The sequence below is a fragment of the Silurus aristotelis genome (assembly GCF_946808225.1).
Source record: "Silurus aristotelis genome assembly, chromosome: 4".
NCBI classification, from domain to species: domain Eukaryota; kingdom Metazoa; phylum Chordata; class Actinopteri; order Siluriformes; family Siluridae; genus Silurus; species Silurus aristotelis.
The window spans coordinates 22,647,546-22,668,820 of record NC_139577.1 but is presented as its reverse complement, the minus strand read 5'-3'; the positions used below and the strand labels follow the sequence as shown (position 1 = coordinate 22,668,820).

At 36.4% G+C, this 21,275-nt stretch overlaps 3 protein-coding genes and 1 long non-coding RNA gene across 11 annotated transcripts in view; 2 read left to right on the top strand and 2 right to left on the bottom strand.

Moving 5' to 3' along the window:
- Positions 1-821, bottom strand: part of klc1b (kinesin light chain 1b) — a 37,396-nt gene extending 36,575 nt beyond the window's left edge. For 5 of the 6 annotated variants that reach the window (XM_083538364.1, XM_083538368.1, XM_083538366.1 and 2 more), the window contains exon 1: positions 560-808. The gene's annotated coding sequence lies outside the window, so the exon portion shown is untranslated. Of the gene's footprint in view, positions 1-559 lie in introns of all 6 variants that reach the window. The other variant, XM_083538370.1, reaches the window with a different exon arrangement.
- LOC310724441 overlaps positions 1-21,275 on the top strand; it is a 158,360-nt gene that overhangs the window by 41,019 nt on the left and 96,066 nt on the right. The window lies entirely within an intron of this gene.
- Positions 3,311-6,884, top strand: dmac2l (distal membrane arm assembly component 2 like). Of its 2 annotated transcripts, none has more exons than XM_083538470.1 (5): positions 3,311-3,395; positions 4,774-4,894; positions 5,689-5,897; positions 6,285-6,456; positions 6,608-6,884. In XM_083538470.1, exons 2-5 carry the CDS (start codon positions 4,785-4,787, stop codon positions 6,720-6,722), a joined length of 606 nt encoding a protein of 201 aa, XP_083394596.1. In that variant the 5' UTR covers positions 3,311-3,395; positions 4,774-4,784; the 3' UTR covers positions 6,723-6,884. The 2 variants fall into 2 exon arrangements, with proteins under 2 accessions (XP_083394596.1, XP_083394597.1); XM_083538471.1 differs by having other exon boundaries at positions 3,374-3,483.
- Positions 7,790-20,888, bottom strand: cdkl1 (cyclin dependent kinase like 1 (CDC2 related kinase)). 2 transcript variants are annotated; one of them, XM_083538450.1, is made up of 10 exons: positions 20,631-20,888; positions 19,854-20,085; positions 17,280-17,401; positions 15,305-15,377; positions 12,988-13,078; positions 12,620-12,820; positions 10,798-10,880; positions 10,291-10,347; positions 9,838-9,996; positions 7,790-8,934 (listed from the first exon to the last, which is right to left on the bottom strand). In XM_083538450.1, the coding sequence occupies exons 2-10, from the start codon at positions 20,019-20,021 to the stop codon at positions 8,830-8,832; spliced, it is 1,059 nt and encodes a 352-aa protein (XP_083394576.1). In that variant the 5' UTR covers positions 20,022-20,085; positions 20,631-20,888; the 3' UTR covers positions 7,790-8,829. The 2 variants fall into 2 exon arrangements, with proteins under 2 accessions (XP_083394576.1, XP_083394575.1); XM_083538449.1 differs by lacking the exon at positions 10,798-10,880 and adding an exon at positions 11,805-11,917 and having other exon boundaries at positions 20,631-20,796.

Below are 21,275 nucleotides of genomic sequence, written 5' to 3'. Positions count from 1 at the left end.
TTACAGTGGTGGAAATCACAACCTGCCATTACTAACGTGTATGTGTATAGAAATCACGCTACAATCTAATGGCAATTTTAATAATAAAGAAAGTCAGGAATATAAACAACACTTGGTTGAAGTAAGTAACTCAAATACTGTACGTACCTGATGTCCTGTTTGTGAGATATAACAAAGTACAAAATGTTAATATATTAACTTTAGCCCAAACCCAAACAATTCTTAACTGAGTTTAAACATATATATAATGATCACAAAGTCATTACTCTCAGACACTTTTCTACCCTGTGGATATTCCGATACACAGCATGGAAGAACGAGAAGTGTCTACCAAATATCCTTATCTATTGCGGCTAACAGCTACTTGTTTAACCGGTATGGCAAGTTTCTAAGCTGTCTCTCTCAGAGTTTCAGTGGAAAATTCACCAAATAAACATTAGACAGAGAAGCGGCTATCAGCTACCAACCACACAAACCGATGCTGGAGAGCAGCTCGGGCGAAAGCTAGCTAACGTTAGCCAGGAATTAGCATGCTAACGCCGCTAGCATGACGTCTTACCTCTGTCTCTGTGTGCGCGAAAGCCGCGGCGTCTCTCTGCTTATTTCCACACAAAGGGGTCAAGAATGAAAGTAACCATAAAACCGTGAGGCCCGACTGATATTCTGGAGAATAATGTAGAGGTTATATTGTAACAGCTCTTTTTAGCCTGCTAACTCGCCTGCCCCAGCCTGCCTCCGGCCGCCTGCCCCCTTCTGCCTCAATGACTTGTCAAGGCAACAGTAGTGCAACGCGGACTTCAGCGACTCCTGCACTGCTACATAAGAGAAAAGTCTTAAAAATATTACGCCGTATTTTCCAATTTAGGAATTATTATTATTATTATTATTATTATTATTATTATTATTATTATTATTATTATTATTATTATTATCACCACGTGATAGGGTATAATTTACAGCCATACTGTGTATGTGCACTGATTACACACCCTTTAAACCTACCACCTCTTTAAATGAACAAAAACCAAAAACAATTAATAATTATTGAATTAATTAATAATTATTAATAATGAACAAGCAAATAAATAAAACACACACACACACATGAAGCACAAAGTGCACGAACTGAGGGCAAGCTAATGTAAAGGCTTTGTTATTTGGATTTTGGTGATATACAAACTAAACTTTATTTCTATTTCTAACTATGAAATAGAATCAACGTTAAAGGGCTACATGAGGGGTTTGTAAAAGAATATAAACTAACTGGGAAATAGTAGAAGCGTTTAGTGTTACTGCACAATAATTGTCTTGAAAAAGTCCCTCTTTTGTGATGATGTTTCTTTATTCAGTGTCGGTCAGTGACCCCACTATTTATGATTATGTTGCACCACATGGACATTTCACAGTCATTTCTGAGGACACGCACAAGTGACAGCAGCCATCTTGCATCGATGTACATGCACCAATCCAGCATTCCATTCATGGTTGGTAATTTCCAGCCTCCAACCAGAGGAATTTCTACACGTCTGCTTGGTTTAGTCCTTACATCAACGATTTTTCTCCCATTTTACAGAGTGATGTCAAATTAACATGGCTGTATGAAACATCAGCAATAAATAACGTCGCACTTCTTACTTTTAAGTAAGTTATACATAAGTATGACATTAGCTTTTAGATCACTTAACATACAGACTTATTAAATAAAAAAAAATGTATTATACATGTTGCTTTTTGAGGATGAAGAAATATGAGTCATTATCAATAGGGGATGTGGTAGTGCATTGGTTAAGGTTCTGGGTTACTGCTCAGAAGGTTGGAGGTTCAAGCCACAGTATCACCAACACTCCTGGGTCCTTAAACAAGGCCCTTAACCATTTGTGCTCCAGGGGTGCTGAATCATGTCTGATCCCAGCTTCCACTGGGGTTTGAAAAGAAAGAAATTTGCTGTGATGTACATGCGACAAGTAAAAAAGCACATTTACCGTTGGCTTGTTGCTAATAAAACAAAAAGGCTTGCATGGGTATTTTTTTATTATTATTTGTGGTGTTTATTGGCTTATGGTGACTTGGCCTGCCATACCATACCATATATGAGAGGAAGGGAAAAAAGGAAGAAGACTGTCACTGATGTTCACGTCTAATTTAACATTTTAATACAATATGGTTTGTTTTATTTGGAATAATGTAAACTGCAATGAAATGTAGAGAATAAAAGTGACTTAGTCCGATCTGACTCGAGGTTTCCGATTACAGGTCATTGATATTACAAATATATAGGTGTACTGCTTATAGCGTGAATAGCTTAAACACTATTATGCTATAACTAGGATAGTTTCTATGTTTCCAAAGTACAGAACTAGAATACTTTTAAAATAAAACCGCATTAGTCAAGCAGATTACAGAGTCGTGATATTGATTCATTTAAAAATATTAAGAAATCATAAATTAGGGGCAGAGGAAAATTAATTTTAATATAATACAGTCTCTTATTTTGCAACACAACCCTCAATTGACCCTTCTTTGACTATCTAGAGATAAAAGTGTGGGCCCTTCTGTTCAAAACTCCAATTCCTCTCATTAAAAGACAGTAGGTGTATGAGCGTGATGGAGTCACCAGTCTATCACATTGAACCACATCACACCCAGTGTTCACAAATCCACAACAACCCTGACCAGCCGCAAGTGCATAGGACTGAATTATTATTAATAATGAATTGATCATTCAGTGACTGACCAAATCCACAGCTTTAGTATTAGTGTCTGATAATCAGCTAGGGTTTGCTGAGTGTGTGTTTTGTTCATTATATATATATATATATATATATATATATATATATATATATATATATATATATATATATATATATATATATATATATATATATATACTAGAATACTTTTAAAATAAAACCGCATTAGTCAAGCAGATTACAGAGTCGTGATATTGATTCATTTAAAATATTAAGAAATCATAAATTAGGGGCAGAGGAAAATTAAATTGAATTAATTTAAGATATATATATATATATATATATATATATATATATATATATATATATATATATATATATATATATATCTTAAATTAATTCAAATTTATATATATATATATATATATATATATACAATTTTTTTTTTTTTTTTTTTTTTTTTAGATATAACAAGTGCATTAATGAAGTGGCTTTAGTTGCTGACTCAGCAGAATGTTTGTATTCTTATTGAAGGTGAGCGAGTGTGATGTATTTATATCTGTCTACACGTAGTAGGAAGAAATATACAGTTACATCTCCATGACATTATGACGCGCTTTGTCTTAACTGACCAATGGGGGACCAGTACGTGATGACGCAATCCTGCGTGAGGTGAAAGGTGAATTAAAGTGGCGCATGGCGGAGGTAAATATAAATAACTAGTGAAGGTGGAACTGTCGGACTTCTGAGATATAGTTACTTAATATATTGAAATAGTAAATCCCGCATTATGGTGAGTTTAATAAGATGATCTGACACCAAAACGTTGTTGCTTTGAGCTAAAAGTGCTTTGTTGTGGATTTGTTTTCCTCGGGAATGGTCAGTGCTGAGAGCAGTACCAGTAATGTGAAGGGTTTTGAATTGTTTTTTTTACGATCGAATTTTAGTCTTTTTTTTGCACAGTACTGTATAATCAGTACTGTATAATCAGTATACAGTAGGTTTACTGGTCGGCGCTATTTTGTGTTATGCGTATTTGTCCCACACTGTCTTGTGTTGTCTGTCTGCACTCGGTTGCACTCGATGCACTTTATGTAGCTTTATGTTGTGTGTTGTAGCTTTATGTTGTTTATTGTAGCACTAGGGTTCTGGAGGAACGTTGTCTTATTTTCGCTGTGTGCTGCGTCAGCTATATGTGGTAGAAATGACAATAACAAGCTTCCTGACTTGACTATTGAAAGGGCATGATGCTGTCACGTGTTGTTTTTTCTTTTAATGACGTAATCGATGATGACCTAAACCCTCGTTTCAGTACTGATACATGACCGCTTATAATAAACATACAGAAACATCTCTGTCCATGTAGGAAAGCGTTCCCCATCAGTTGTATCTCCACGTTTTACCACTAGAGGGAGATTCACATATTACCATTCATGATAAGTTTTCTTTGTGTCATCACTGTGCGTCGCTTTTGACCGAGTGCTTAAAAGGCCAGAACACTGAGCAAGCAGCCATCGCGCAACATATCGAATAGCAGCTGGCAGATGACAGCAAGAATCGATCAAATACTAAACCCAGTAAAGTTTGAGTGTTCTGAATCCTGTTCCGTGTTTTTACTGACAGCTGCTTTGAGACAATGTCTGTTGTGAAAAGCGCTATACAAATAAACCTGACTTGACTTGACACTGTGGCGAGTAATTGTAAGAGAGGTTATCACCTTCCTTACAATTGGTCCTTCGAGACAGACAGTAAACTTCCTAAAAGTCCACATATATTAATAAAATTAATATCTATGCTCTGATTAAGACGGAATACGCCACCGATAATTCCTTAATTTGACATTTTAACGTTTACATTATTCTTCTAGCCTTAATTCTTCATATACAGTACTGTGGTATAACAGTTTTACATGATGAATGAGTTACATAATTTGAACACTAGAGGTCGCTAATGGACTCGGGAAGTCTGTTGAACTGAATCGTTTTTCCTAAAGCTTTGTCTCGCCGTTATTATAGCTCAATGTGCTGTGCGCGGTCTCTTCACAGTCTGACTCAGAAATAATTGTCTTTGTTTATGTTTTTAGGAACAGGAGCCATGAGAGTCCTAATTGGGGCAGCGCGGTGTATTTTATACACACACTCCCGGTGTGCACCAGCAGGGGGCAGCAGATCGTTCTGGAGCTGGCTTAACGCCGTGTTTAACAAGTAATAATGCACCATTATTTACTGTACAACCAGAGTAACCATTCTCTTTATTCTTTCACTTATTTTTACAAAGTGAAAACTCTTGTAAAGCAGTGACACACTGGTTAATATACCATAAATGACCACAAGTTTTTAGCCAATTTTAATCCTAAACAAACGAATTACACACACTAATATCCAATATATTATATTGATTAATTATAGATTAGTTAATTTTTAATCAATTGAATTGAACGGATTTAATTCAAATGTAAAAAACATGATTTCATATAAATGCATACATATTTGATATGTTATTGATTTATTAATATGTATGTTTTATTGATTTAAAGAAACAAATTGGGCTGGTGAGGATTTATTGATTTATTTACTTTTTATTCAACAGTTGGCTAATCACTAGAGAAGAGGAATTACTTAAAAAAGTGCTGGTATAGAAAAATAAGTCATTTCAGGGAGGTGTTGGTGTAACCCAGTCTTGGATTATTTTTGTATAACAGCACACCTCTCATGTTTTTATGATGTACTATTAAAATTTCTTTTAAAAAAATAATAAAAAAGAAATAGACATTTCCTTTGTCAGCAGGAGCATAAATGCTTTTAGGTAGCAGTAGCTGTTTGAAGTGCTGGTAATAGTACACATTTTAAAAGGCTTAGGGGAGGAAATGATTATATGATATGATAAAAATCCGTCTTGACTCACAGAGAGAAACTGAAAAATATGGTTTGTTGTAAGAGAAGATACATTTTGTAGCCATTTCTTGACCTAAATGTTTTGATAATGTGTTTTGTTCCAGAGTTGATTATGAGAGGATTAAGGCAGTTGGTCCAGACCGTGCAGCTACAGAATGGCTTCTAAGATGTGGAGCCAAAGTTCGTTTCTGTGGTTTTGACCGCTGGCAACATGATTACAATGGGATTCCGACTGGGCCGCTGGGCAGATATCAAATCCAGGCCATCGATGCCACAGAATCCTGCATCATGTACCAGGGATTCGATTACCTGGGTGAGTGGCACCTTTACACAATAACTGATAAGATACTGTGTATGATCCTGATACCGTATCCCTGAACTACAGTTTGCCCAATCTTCCTTATTCTCTTCACTCCTTTTACCATACAAAGTCAAATCCTTTGAATTTATTCATGCAAATTACAAAAGTGTGGAAAGGAACACTTTAAACATTTTACACGGTACAGACAGATTTTATAGCTGCTCAAAGGACAATTTTGCAGCAGCATGAGGAATATAATAGTTGTTAGAAATGGCACTTGGCCACTGGAACAACACTGAACTTTGTGCAACATCACTTGTACTGTGCACCTCAAAGACATACAGTTCATTGTAAGTAAATAAATAAATAAAATAAATCATTGTAAATGTGTGTGTGTAGTTGGTCTGGAGCGTGTAGAGGAGATAAAGCTGCGAAAGTGTATATACATAGAGGATGCATGTCTGGAGCACTTGTCTAAGATAGAGAAGCTGCAGAACAGCATGAGGACAATGGAGATCGTCTCCTGTGGCAACGTGACAGATAAAGGCATCATCAGCCTTCATCACCTGAGGTAGGTGAAAACCATGGAGCTGTTTTCATACACTATTCCTTAAAAAAAAAAAAATCTCAAGGCTCATTGTCAGGTACTCTGTGTGTGTGTGTGTGTGTGTGTGTGTGTGTGTGTGTGTGTGTGTGTGTTTGTGCACGCTTTCACCTCTCAGGAACTTGGAGTACTTGTTCCTCAGCGACCTGCCAGGTGTGAACCAGAAACAGAAAACAGCAAACACACTGCAAACTGCACTACCCAATCTTTCCATAGAACTTGATCTGGATTAGTCAATCAAAGGTCTTACTTTTTTGCATCCTCGACTGGCAAAACAGATGAGCTGGGATGTGATGATAGTTACAGAAACTCTGTGATTAAACTTGATGAACTGATGTATGAAGTGTAACATTAAAGAAACAAAGTTTATATTAAATATGGACTACCAATCATAACCCTATGAAAATGCTTTAATTGAATAATTGTGTGTTTGCATTATAATTAGCTCCACTTACCTTCAATGAAATTTCATTCCGTCTCATTTATATAACAATTTAAGAGAAAGATCTACATACAGATTTAGATCCCTAATATGCAAACCAGAGCAATTATATTACAGTGGCAATTATACCGGATTTCACTAATACTTTTAAGCACTAAATGCTCACAGCTACGCTCCAACTTAGGGTTAATCATCCCTTTAAACAAGCAGCTATTGGTGAGCTTGAATACTTTACTATGAATATTTAAGTTAAACTTCTGATCAAATGATCATTTCAACATGAGAAATAGTGATTTACTTTCTTACAGAATATGTATGATGTGTTTGGGTCAGTTAGGGAGGAGTCATAAGACAAAGCACTGTTATATTTCATATTCGAAATTGTAACAGGTGTAAGTTAGACCTTCAGTGAGCAGGAGTTAATATACATAACAGTGCAAAAGTTTGCATACCCTTGGAGCAGTTCATTCTAGTGTGGTGTATGTTAAGTAAAAGATTCAACATGATCACAAAGAAACAGCATTAATAAATATTCATTATTAAATTGTAAAAATAATGTATAAGTAAAAAGTTATTAGGTACTAATAGCTCAAGCCCCCATCCCCAGTTTAGAATGTGATGTAAATATTCTTTCTGGTACTATGACTGTCCAACTTTTTGGATGCTCAGAGTTGTAAAATTCCCCAGATGTGTATAAGTAAGTAATCTACCAGATGTTGTGCACAGCATTCTTCAGATCAGGTCTTCTTTTTTCTTTTTAAATCTTGATTTTGACTTGTATTAATGCACAGGTTTTTGTGTTGTATGTAAAACAGAGATGTTTTGTAAAGGTCAGTGACCAGTCATCACCAGAGAATGTTTAATTTCTGAAAGCTCTTTATTAAATCACATACAAAAAAAAATACAGCAATTTCGTGTTCCCATATTTACTCCCCTACTAAGCCTGTCTTATTGAAAAAATCAGCATGTTAATGTTAAGAGTTCTTTACAGGTAAAGAAAAGTGCGTAGGAAGGTGAATAACAAATCGAGTATGAGGGCTGGGGTATGGGCTTGTGTCTTTAGCGGTTTGGCATTGGGTGCAAGTCAATGGCCAGAAGATGATTAGCACCACTTTCAAGGCAACAATAATATAATGAAATTTTTTAAATGTTTAAGGCTCTAATAAAAGCCACCATAAACACGTTATACTTTTTTTTTTTTAATCACATGATTTATAAATGCGATTCACTTCAAAATCAACACTCAGAACTTAAGAGTCATAGGATTAGTAGACGGAATGCTTTTTTAAAAATTATTATTCCTCTCTCACATTAGGTTAAAAGGTCCAAGATTAACAAAACAAAGAGACAGAAAATGTAAGTATACAAAAAAGAAATAAAACACCAATAAAGGAACTGTTTAATTCCTGTACTAAGTTTTATTCTAATTACCTCTAGATCAGTAATCCTCTCACAAGACAAGGTCGTCATTAGCTTTCTTACAGATATAAGACTATCAGTTTGTTTTGTCCGTCACATCATGCAGCACTTTGGCAAACAGAAAGGCAGTGTCACACTGAGATTAGTGTGTGTACATGCAGAGCAGGGCTCTTTGTCAAGTCACACCTAGTACAGAATGTCTGGTGAGTCGAATGCAAAAAAATATATATATAGCACATATAGCAGTCACTTGACTGACAGTACAGCTGAAAAGGAGCGGTAGAGATTTTCTTTCTACAAAAAAAAAAAACAAGACACTTGACTGGAGAACCGAGCATCACCATCTCATCGGCCTCTGTTCCTCAGCAAGATGCAAGGTAGATGAGTCTACGTGACACCATAAAAAAAAAAAAAAAAAGTGTACTAATGTGTTGTGGGGCAGATTTGGGAGTGTGTAAAGTGTATTCCAGCAAAAAGGATTAGATGTTGGGGAAATGGTAGTTGAATTTACGCATATTGTTGTTGTAGTACTTCCTGTTGTCCACCGCTGGGAAGATGCTGCTGCAGGTCAGCTGGGGTAAATACTACACAGTCAGAGAGAGAAAGTTCTGGGTCATGACTTATAAAGCTGAGTCTTTATTTAGTCTTCAATCACATAACATCGTAATGCCTTCTTGGGGCATTAATCATGCCCCATTATTATGCCCCATAACATCATGCCCTAACAATCATGCCCCATAACATCGTAATGCCTTCTTGGGGCATTAATCATGTTTGCACACACTACAATAAATCAAGGATTGCATTGATAGGGCGCAATGGTCAGAGCACATGTTCATTTCATGTGTATAATTAATCAATTGTTTATTTACTACGCATCTGTCTGTCAGTCTTGTTTATTTCTTTCTTTTTAGAACTTACTATTTATGAATTTTCTAGCCACAAAACCCATCCTAGGTACATTATGTCTAAAATAATGTATAATCACATCATCCAAATTTTATTCCTAATTTGATTAAAACTTACAGGGTACAAGTGTATAAATACTTGCTTAGATTAAACCCATTCAGTTTAAGTATTTATCATATTGTAATATCTTTACACTTTACTCCATATTAGCTATATGGTTATTAACTGTGCCAGTTGTGCTGCTGTTGTTATTTTGTATATTATTGTCACAAAAAATTATAGTAAAGCTACTTGATTTTACTTAGAGTTTATTTGCCACTAGTGAGTTAAGTAACTATAATAATAGTAATTAACTATAATAATAAGTAACATTAATAAAAAATAGTCAATGTTGACTGTTGATTACAATTAGGTCTTTAGAGAAAAACTATTTCATGGCTGTAGCTGACAGTTACAGTGTATCACATATGATATTTCCCAGTGTCCAAAATGCTGTTTAATGTCATATACAAATATGTTGGTTCCACATTATATATAATCCATAAGACTAGACATTTCCATGGGCATGAAAAACTCACCCCGGGGGGCAGGTGTTTACGGGGTTGACGCGCTCGTCTCTTCGCTCTGTCGTGTTCTCGTGTCACGCTCTCTGTCTCCTCCCGCTGATTGTCAAAATACGGATGCTCCAGCAGCTGCTCACAGGTTAACCTCTCTGCAGGATCCATACGCAGACAACCCTGTGGGGGGAGAGAGAAAGAACAAGAGCAGAGAAAGACATTATATAGAGAGAGAACTTTTTACAACCAAACCATTAATATAAACCTGTGATTTACCTTGCCTTAGCACACTATCATCAGAGCTGATGTTATAGAATATTAATCAACAACTTATGAACCGATCAGATTAAAAAGTTCAGCAGCACTGTGGTATAATAATTGCTATTCTTGAAACTCTTTACACTTACATAAAAGGAGATTTGGATATAGAATTATATGCTATTAGTCTGTGTTCAGTAATCAGATGTAGCTCACCTTCATTAGACTTAATGCTTGGTAAGAGATACTTGGATACTTTTGCTCCAGAGGTTCCTACACACACATAAGAAGATATTGAAGGTTATATAACAGTAGTCACACTCGTCCTTCCTGTCACCGAGTGGACATGTGTATGACATGGTTATCACTATAACTACGCTATAAATAGCTCCTCGCCAATCAATGGGATGCTTTAACCGCGACAAAGCACGCAACACTGTTCAAATGAGTATAAAACTGCCACAGAGGAGAGAAGGAGTGTGTTGTTTTCCACCGCACAACAGATTTAGCTCATCATAATAGACCACGGTTACTGACAGGAGACTGGTGTGCTATTTATAGCAGTCAGGTGCATGTTGGGTAAACGGCCTGTTAGCAGAGAACTTAAAGCCTTTGAGAATATAGCTGACGTCTGAACACTAGAGTCAGTAAGAGTATACCGAACACGCATCACTCAGCAGGTCGGTAACTTGGCCAGATTAGAAGTATCTCTTATACACCCACCATTTCCTGCGGTTCAGGAACACACACTCCGCTGAAAAACTGGTTACTGCTGAACACCTGCTGGTGTCTGGGGATCAAATCACCTGCAAACACAATGCAAACACCAACACACTGAACGCCTTATTCTTGCATGGAGAGCAGCAGGAGTATATTGAGTGATCATATATATATATATATATATATATATATATATATATATATATATATATATATATATATATATATATATATATATATATATATATATATATATATATATATATATATATATATATATAATATAGTCCTGAACAAAATCTTAAGACCAATCTTAACCTTCCAAGTATTTGCATTTTGCGCTGGTGGATCATAACCAGGTTGTAAGTATTTAATCAAAATGCCAAAAGAAGAAACAAGAGCAAGAGACAAAAAAATAAAGAGTAGGCAATTTATTAAAAACTGCATTTAAACTCAAACAGGCTGTTCATCAGCTGATCAAAAGTTTAAGACCATAGCCTTTAAAAGTTAAAATCTTTGCTAAAGTATGGCTTTAATGTCATTGTCCTTCAGACATTCACAATGTCATGATCTCCTGATGGCAAAAGCAAAAAGTCTTTCTGTTTTTAAACTTGCCAGGACTGTTGAGCTGCACAAGCAAGGGCCCTCGCAATGCGCCATTGCTGCCAAGGTTGAACGCAATAAGACCGTTGAAATTTCTTAAAAGATCCTGAGAGTTATGGGACAAAATAATCAAGCGTTAGACCCATAAAAATGTCACCTGCACTGAGCCGGAGGATCTGACAGGCTGTCCGTGAAGACACAGGCCTCAACCCAAATTAAAGCCCTCACTGATGCTGACTGCAGCCCAATACCCATAAGACAGCATCTGCGAAAGAAGGGCTTAAAGACGAAAGCCACGTCTCCTCTCACACCACAAACTTGCCCGTTTGCAATTTGCAAGGGAGCACCAACCACGAGAAACTGAAAAATTGAATAAAGTTTTATTCTCGGACGAGAAAAAATTTAACCTGGATTGTCCTGATGGCTTCCAACGATACTGGCATAACAAGGAGATCCCACTGGAGATGTTTTCTACGTGGCACAGTGGAGGAGGCTCCATCATGATCTGGGGTGCTTTTACCTTCAATGGGAAAATGGAGCTTCAGGTTGTGACACATTTAATTCTGTTGTGGGCTACAGTCTTTAACTTTTAATCAACTGATGAAGCCTGTTTGAGTTTAAATGCAGTTTTCAATAAATTGCCTACTCTCTATTTCTCTTGCTACTTTTGACATTTTAAAGCAGTTCTTACAGCCTGGTTATGATCCACCAGTGCAAAATGCGAATACTTGGATTGTTTCCCCCGGTCTTAAGATTATGTTCAGTAGTTTGTGTGTGTATATATATATATATATATATATATATATATATACACATACACACACTTTCAAATAGTCACTGACTCATTCCATGACAATGCTTGAGAACTGAAGCAATGCTTCATGATATTGGTTTATTCTTTTTTTAATAACCCTGTAAATATATTCAAAAAGAATTTTATTAAAAAAGAATGAACCGAGATCATGACGCATTGCTTCAGTTCTAAAGCATCTTCATGGAATGAGTCAGTGACCATTTGAATGTGTGTATGTGTATATATATATATATATATATATATATATATATATATATATATATATATATATATATATATATATTTTTTTTTTAATTTATTTATTTATTTTTTTTCTTTCAGGTAGATAGATTTAGATTAAACACTGTTGTATGTTTATGTGGAAATTTTTTACAGTTTGATCCACACACATTTCAGGTTTATACATACCTAATGTTTTCCTTATGAGATAAAGCTGATCTACGTCAGATTTTCCTGGCCACAGAGGAGCGCCAGAAAGCAGCTCGGCAAACACACAGCCCACCGCCCACACATCCACAGGCGGCCCGTACTGAGTGTCTCCCACCAGCAGCTCCGGAGCCCGGTACCATCGAGTGGCCACGTAGTCTGTATAATAATCACATGGCCCCGCTACACACACAAAGAAAAAGACAGTGCACTGTTACAGAACTTCATTGTGGTTACCTGGTATCATTATTGTCATCTTTAGGTGTGTGTGTGTGTGTGTGTGTGTGTGTGTGTGTGTGTGTGTGTGTGTGTGTGTGTGTGTGTGTGTGTGTGTGTGTGTTTGTACATACTGAGGATCCTGGCAAAACCAAAGTCACAGAGCTTTATGACCTGGTGTTTGGTGATGAGTATATTCTCAGGCTTCACATCTCTGTGGATACACTAAACACACACACCCAAGTGTTTAATTAAAAATTAACTATAGGCTGTGCTCACTCTCACACACACGCACACACTGAAACACCTGCATACACACTGAATTGTTGACATTTATCACTGTGTTGTTAAGGAATTAGTTAAGGTAGAGAAGCTAAAGTGAGAAATTTGTCCCGTTTTGACTCCTTCGCTAGTGTAGCGTATCAGGAAAATGCATCTTACATTCTTTATTTAAATGTTACTTTTTCCAATGTAACCGCCACAAATTTCAAAACATCAGCAAAACAATTTTGGTGTCATAGTTATAGTGATGTTTAAATTTGTAAAGTAATGGAATTGCACAAAAAGTATCACGATCGTCTTTACTAATCAATTGACCATGTCAAATCTTTTATTTATTTATTTTTTATGAAATACAGAATGCTACAGATGTACATGTATCTTTGAGAAGTTTATTATTTTCTTTCTCACAGATCCCTTTCTGTGATGTTTTAAAATAGACACACTTAGACTTAGACATAAATACTCAGATATAGTGCTAGTGCACATGTTATATTAAAACTAATTTTATATATATATATATATATATATAAAATCAAAGAAAAACCTGACTGTTCTTAATGTATGTTCATTTAGTTTTCAAAAAGTTACACATAATTGCTCATTAACACTTTATTACTCATCATACATGTAATTAGTTTGTTAGCTGGCACCACTGATCTGCTTTCCCCACTGCTTAATGAGTTTCTGTATTCACATTACCAACTAACATCTTTACATCTATTATTTTTTCACATGATACATTTCCTTCTGGGAAATTTTGTGCTGTGCATTAAAATATACACTATATGAGCAAAAAGTATGTGGACAACTGACCATCATACCCATGGGGTTCTTTTAGAAACTGTTGCTACAAAGTTAGAAGCACGCAATTGTATAGGAAGCTTCTGTAGCATATAAAAATTTCTCTACACTGGAAAAAGTAGCCCAAGCCTGTTCCAGCTAGACACTGTCCCTGTGCACAAAGCAAGTTCCATGAAAACATGCTTTGCCAAGTAAAAAATCAAGTGGTCTGCACAGATGATTAAATTCAACTCTGCTGAACACCACTGGAAGAACCAAAACACTGTCTGCCCTTTGGCCCTGCTCATTTAACATCAGTGCCTGATTTTACTAAAGTTCTTGCAATTGAATGAGCCCAAATCCTCAAAGCCACCTCCTCCAACATCAAGTGGACAACCAAGTATAATTAAACATTTAAAGGCTCTGGTGTGGAGGAGTTGATGTTGAATCTAAAATGAACTTAGATGTTGAGATAATTTATTGCTTTCACAACTCCAACTGACTGTATTAGAACACTCTGGTGTTCATGATATTTCTCACCATCCAGTGTTTGTATTGTTTTTTTATGGTTTATGGTTTATGGTAATAATCACAGTCTTAGTGTCACCTAGATGAGGATGGGTTCCCCTTTGAGTCTGGTTCCTCTCAAAGTTTCTTCCTCATACTATCTAAGAGAGTTTTTACTTGCCACAGTCGCCCCAGACTTGCCCACTGGGGATAAATACACAGCTCACTTGGTTCTATAAGTCTGTAAAGCTGCTTTGAAAAAAAGTACATTTTGAAAAGTGCTATAAAAATAAACTTGAATTGAATAGTGGGGCTTGATATATTAGCAAAGAGTGAATTGAACAGGATTTTTTACCAAAGACAATCAAGTGTGATGGGTTGTGGTGTCCTCAAACTTTTGGCCAAATAGTGAACGTGCCTCTAGTGGGGAATGGACATCTAATCTAAGACCATTTACCCACTTTTCACTCTCTAATTCACTATCACTGTTCAGATTAACATCGGCAATCTGAAACCTAACCTTGCACAACCTGTACTGCTCCCTCTCAATTTCTGCAGACACTCACACATGCACACGCCTATACACACACGTGCACATGCACACGCACACACACACACACACACACACACACACACACACACACACACACACACACACACACACACACACTCACACACACACACTCACACACGTCTTACTATCCTTGTTAGAACCTTTCATTTAATGAATCTTATTAATTCTATGCACGCACCAAAATGTCTAACTTCAGCAACCAAAACATATTACAAAATTAGAAAACAAATACAAACACATTTCATTTGCACACACGTTACTACTCAACAATAACAAAACAGAGCGCAGACAGAAGTGTAAAAACCTACATTTTGTTTGTGGCAGAAGTTCACAGCTTGTAGTGTTTGCCAGGTGATGCTTTTGACCAGAGGCTCTGGAACTCTAGGTGAAAACATAAAACAATGAAACACTCATTCAGTAATATACACATTCATACATACTGTACACACACTGAGCTCAAATCAGATTGAGAATGAGTGGAGGAAATATAAGAAGTCATCCTATAGCACACTTTCACACAACAGCTCTTTGTTCAGCATCTCTGGTCTGCACTAATGTGTTATCCCATGTAGGAAAAAGTCTCTTAGAGGTCTTTATCCATGCTTAACACATCATATCTAGTAATTCTGCTTTAAATAAACATTACTGGTGTTTGTAGGTTTTTTAAAAATAGATATTTTGTTAAAAATGGCATTAACATGTCAGATTATGAACAGATTATAAGGGTGCTTTTAGGATTTCCTCACATACCCCTTTGTCGTAATCCACTTCCCAGTGCATTATGACGTTATAGTAAATAACCTCATTTTCATTTGTTTGGACAAGCAATAACCATGCTTTTATAACCACTGCAATGGACATTTTAAATAAACATAATAAATCTGTCCTCATGGAATATTGCTCCATATATAACATGCCATTAACTGGCACGTGTCACGGCAAGGTGTTCTGTTCATTCCATTTAATTCTGATTATAAGCAGATCGCTGTCAAAATATTTGTCAGATTCATGATACTACCAAAAGGCATTGTTTTTTTCAATCTGTAACTGTCCAGTTTCGGCAATCCTGTGGCTACTGTTGGCACAAATTTCTGTTCTTGGCTGACAGGAACAGAACCAAATGTGATCCACTTTTGTAGCTTATTTGTAGCTTGACTAGTTCTGTCTTCTGAGCTGCTTTTCTGCTCACCATTGTGTGAGTGTTTATTTCAGTTATACTAGCAGTTTTGTTTTCTCACCATTCTATACACACTCCAAAGATAGTTGTGTGCAAAAATCTCAGCAGATTATCAGTTTAATGAAACCAAATATCTGATCCCAGCAGCTGGTGTTCATATTAAACAGGCTGTATGCATATACAATTACTGTGTTTATTTATTACACATTAAACTTAAAAAATCTATCACATTATTTCATAGTTTCAGTAAAAGGTATGACATTAATTTAATTGCATCATAAAATAGCAAGGTTCATAATGTTATAATGATGCAAATTCATTTCTTTTTATTTAAATGATCATGTTCCCTGTACCCTGGTACACTAGGGCACTTTAGCAGGTACACCAGGAAACTTGGATGTAGCTGTCCAACAAAGCACTCTGGTTACTCGCTGCTGTTAACATTCCATTACAAACATGTCCAGCCACCCCAGCAACACAAGAAACAATATGGCCATTTGTGTGGCGACAAGAAAAAGACAGTTTTAAAAGCATGCTGTGTGTCTGAGTGACTGAAAATGTGAAAGAGTAACTGTACACCTTCCTTGTATTTAAACCCACTGACCATTTATCTAGTGATTGTACATTGTACGGTGGTGCATGGTGGTCCATTTGTCACCCGTCATAGTTACACATCTAGCCTGATATCGTTTGTTTATTTTCTCAGTGCAGACTTGACAGTGGCATAATTTATAAGACTTAATTAGACACCCATACCACTCTATAAATCTGATGTACAGTTATAGACTAGAGCTTTATATATTATTTTACTAAGAATTAACACCTAACGCCATCCCAATCTCAGTTTTTAAATTTGGGCTGGATATTCTCATTCTGGTGAACTATTCGCAACCAAGCAATGACAGTGAGGTGTTAAAAAACTTTTTTCAACATTGCAGTGCCTGCAACACCTATATAAAATAAAGAAAAAAAAGGGGAACATGACACACTACCCAAACATCATCTGTCATTGATGGTCTAGTTATTCCTACAGTAATTAAATGGCCAGTGGGAGTGGATATAAGATGAATGTATCTATTGAGAGTGTATGTGTGTGAGGAACTCACCCTCGGGGATATCTATCGAGCTCGTTGAGCACCGTATGATCGCAGTACTCAAACACTAGATGTAGTTTTCTCTTCCTTCTGAATACCTCAATCAGGTTGACCAGGTTACAGTGCTTCAGTTGCTGTACACAAACACACAATTTTTCTTTACTGTGGGAAATTCTGTTAACTTTTGCAAGACTGTTTTCTATGTGTTAGTGGACAGAGGGACAGAGACAAGCTGCTGCATGTCTTATCTGCCAGGCATCGTAAAAATTCACCAAGCCGAAACACGGCATCTCCAACGGCAACAGGTCACCATCCTGAAGCCTATTTAAAGGAGCCTCTACTTTATGATCGAGCTATTAAACAGTTAAACCACGCACACTGGCGCACACACACACACGCGCGCGGGCACGCATACACATACACAAACACACATGCACACACATCACACATTCTGATTACACAGAGGCCCAACTCGCTCAAAATTAAAATCTGTACATCTTGGACTTCAAATGCAGCCTTATTCCCTATACTATACAGTGAAAAGGATTGTGGGTAACTGCTGGGGCACATCAACATGATACATTACGCTGCATTGTGGGATTTATATGAAATTATCCATTATCATTGGCTAAAAAAACCAAATAATTAAAACAAATAAGAAAGCATCTTTGCTTGTATTTCATAGGATCATCTAATCAGCCTTTTAATGCAACACCAGAAACAGCTTTATAAAGTACTGGCTTGGCACATGTAACACACACACACACACACACACACACATACACACACACAGAGCACTGCAAGCTAGCCTTTGATATGGAAAAGCTATGAGTTTATAATCCACCAGAAACAGACCCAGGCACACAGCACATACACATACATATTGAGAGGTTGTAAAATGCAAAGCAGAGAGATTAACGATTGTAGGTCACTAACCGTGACTCCTGCTTCACTAATGTTATATGGGCTACTCTTTTGGCACAAATAAAAAGCCTCATGTCCTTACCTCTTCCCTTGTTTCTTTCCTTCCCACACACTGACAAAAAAGATCAGCCAAAAACCAAACTCTCCATTCAGTTTCTACAACCACATGTCCATTTTAAATTTTGCACTTAGAGCTTAGTGTCCAATCATATACTGACATAGGATTTTACTATTTAGAAGCTGAGGTGATGCTTTTATTAAGACATGAATTCATGGCGTAAGTCATGAACTGTAGCCATGAACTTTATATTTCAAGCAAAAACTAAATTATGTGTTTAATAACAGCATGCCAAAAATAGCTTCCAGTTAACCGATACACTGGCAATTTCCAAAATTACACTAAGACGTTAGTATTATACGTTTGTATCGGCCATTCATTCCTCCCCCAGACAGAATCACATAATACTAAAGTCACGACATGCCAGAGTTCTATACACTACACAACAATGCAAGCAAATCACAGGCTACAGTTACAAAAACGCCACATTACCTGTCTTCCCAGTGTGCCCTGTGTCAAAACATGTCAAAATAGTACCTCAAGCCTTATCACTTCCAGAAAAATAATAGTGCCAACAATACAAGGGAAGAACAGATTTTCTAAAGAACTTTACGATAGATGGTCATTGTTCGTGCCACAAGTAACAATCAATTACCTTCCAGAAAGAAATAGAAACATTTTTCACCTGTACAAAAAAATGGTGGTCTAAATTTCTATGTTATGTTACCGTGATGGAGATTAATTCATGTTTAAAGCACTTTCATTCCTTTTTATTAGGTTATTATTAGGTTTTTGTTAGGTTTTCATAATTAGAAGAGAAATTGTCTGCCAAATCCAAACCGTACTTATTTACAAAGCAAAAATAATATGAAGTATAATATCAAATTATAAGTGCAAATGTTGTACGTGTTTGGGTTTGGCAAGTTTGGGATTTTTCCCTCTCTAAGATAAAGAGACCAAATTGCACTTTAAGTGCTCACTGTGGCCCAGAACCATCAAAGCTACATCTGTTGTGCTTTCAGCAAATACTGTATCTTTGAAATATAAATATAACTGGGTGTATCTGTGCAATTAGTTAAAGGTACCTTACAAACCACTGCTGTCTCTTTAAAGATCTCATGTACCACCCCAACGTGTTCTTTGTGTGCACAACTTATAACACCCCTGATTTAAATATTCCTTAAAATACAATGAACAAAATGATATATATATAAAATCCCCAAACATGTGCAACAGTTGCACTTATAATTAGATATTATACTTGATATTATTTTTGCTTTGTAAATGATGGGGTTTGGATTTGGCAGACAATTTCTCTTCTAATATATCTCACAGATTTGTTAAAAAATTACATTCATAAATACTTTTTTTCCTCATCCGCACCTAAGACAAAGATTCTTAAAATAAAATGTATCTTGCACAATGGGATTATTATTATATTGGATTATATATATATATATATATATATATATATATATATATATATATATATATATATATATATATATATATATATATATATATATCATATATAATATATGCAATACTTAATTTTTTTTATATTAATTATTACCTTATTATTATTATTGAGTCTTTTCTTTTACCTTGAGCATCCGGATCTCCCTAAGAGCAATTCTTTTGATAACCGGATCATCCTCAGACTCCACAAACTTCTTAATAGCGACGATCTGTCCCGTGTCTTTATTTCTGCATTTGAACACAACTCCGTACGAGCCTTCTCCGATCTTTGCAATCTTCTCATACTTCTCCATGCTGTGAAGCCAAGCGGAATCCCAGAGCACTCTGGTGCACCACCTCCCTCATCCACTGAGCAACCTGGAAAAACATTAACCTCACTAAATGAAAGCTTTGCATGCATGGCTGGGTTTATTTTGGAGTTAGACCCCAGTGATTAAAAAGAAAGACGACGAAGAGAAGAATAATTCCTTGCAGGATTTTATATATACACATTATTATATATTATAGCAATAGTTACTATTTTTGTCATTGATATGATGATATAAGCACAGCCTCCCAATGGGAAAACATCAGTCCATCATTATGCAACATTTCTAAAACGCTATCATTCTGTATTTTTCTTTTCTCTAAGAGAAACAAATTCTCTTTGTGGTTGAGTGAAACAGCTTTGCACTTCTCACACTGATATGATACTCAGCTCGGGTTTATCGAGCAGATCACAGGCTGTTTCAACATCAGTTCCTGACACTGGAGGATGCAATGTGCATGCGCTAAATGTGTTCCGAGCTCTAAATGTGTAATAAATCAACATTTAATGTACAATTCTGAAATTAAACACAAGTCCATGGAAAGAAAAGGTGTTATAATTAAAAAGAGCAATAATGTGATGGCCGCTTGCTTACCTTACTGTTCTTAAATGCTCCAAACTGCGCCGTGCAGGTGGTGGTGTGGGGCAGTAGGAGATCAGTGCCCGACTGTGTGTGTGTGTGTGTGTGTGGCCTGTGGGAGTGTGTAGGGGTGTGAGGTGGCCTGAAAGAGCTGGGCATTTACATGCGCCTCGGTCCCCATAGGAACAGAACACAGGCTCCACCTTCTCACAGCAGAGTGAATGTGCACAGCGACAACAAGCTCCAAACCCGAGGACTTCGCTCTCACATGAATAAAACCTGACACTGCTCCATCACCCTTTTCACTCACATGGACACGATTATATAAATCAAACCAGGATTCTTCAGGGCATTCATGAAAATTATGGAAAAAAACAAGTATAGACAAATTTTTTCCCCCTAAAACAGTTTTCATAAGTTTTGGACAGAAAAGCAGGCCAGCACTAAGCCTCTGCAGTGTTAAAGACACTTGGATCATGAAGCACTCCATACAGAATATCTTAAACCCAATTCTTTTTTACAGGTCTTTAGTTCAGTTCACAGTCTGAGATGGCGATTTCCTACATTACTGGATTGCGTATTTATTTAAATAACGATCTGGACTGAAGGGGGGGGGGGGTAGGGAATGGAGTCAGACAGTGATTATAAATGTCATAAAAC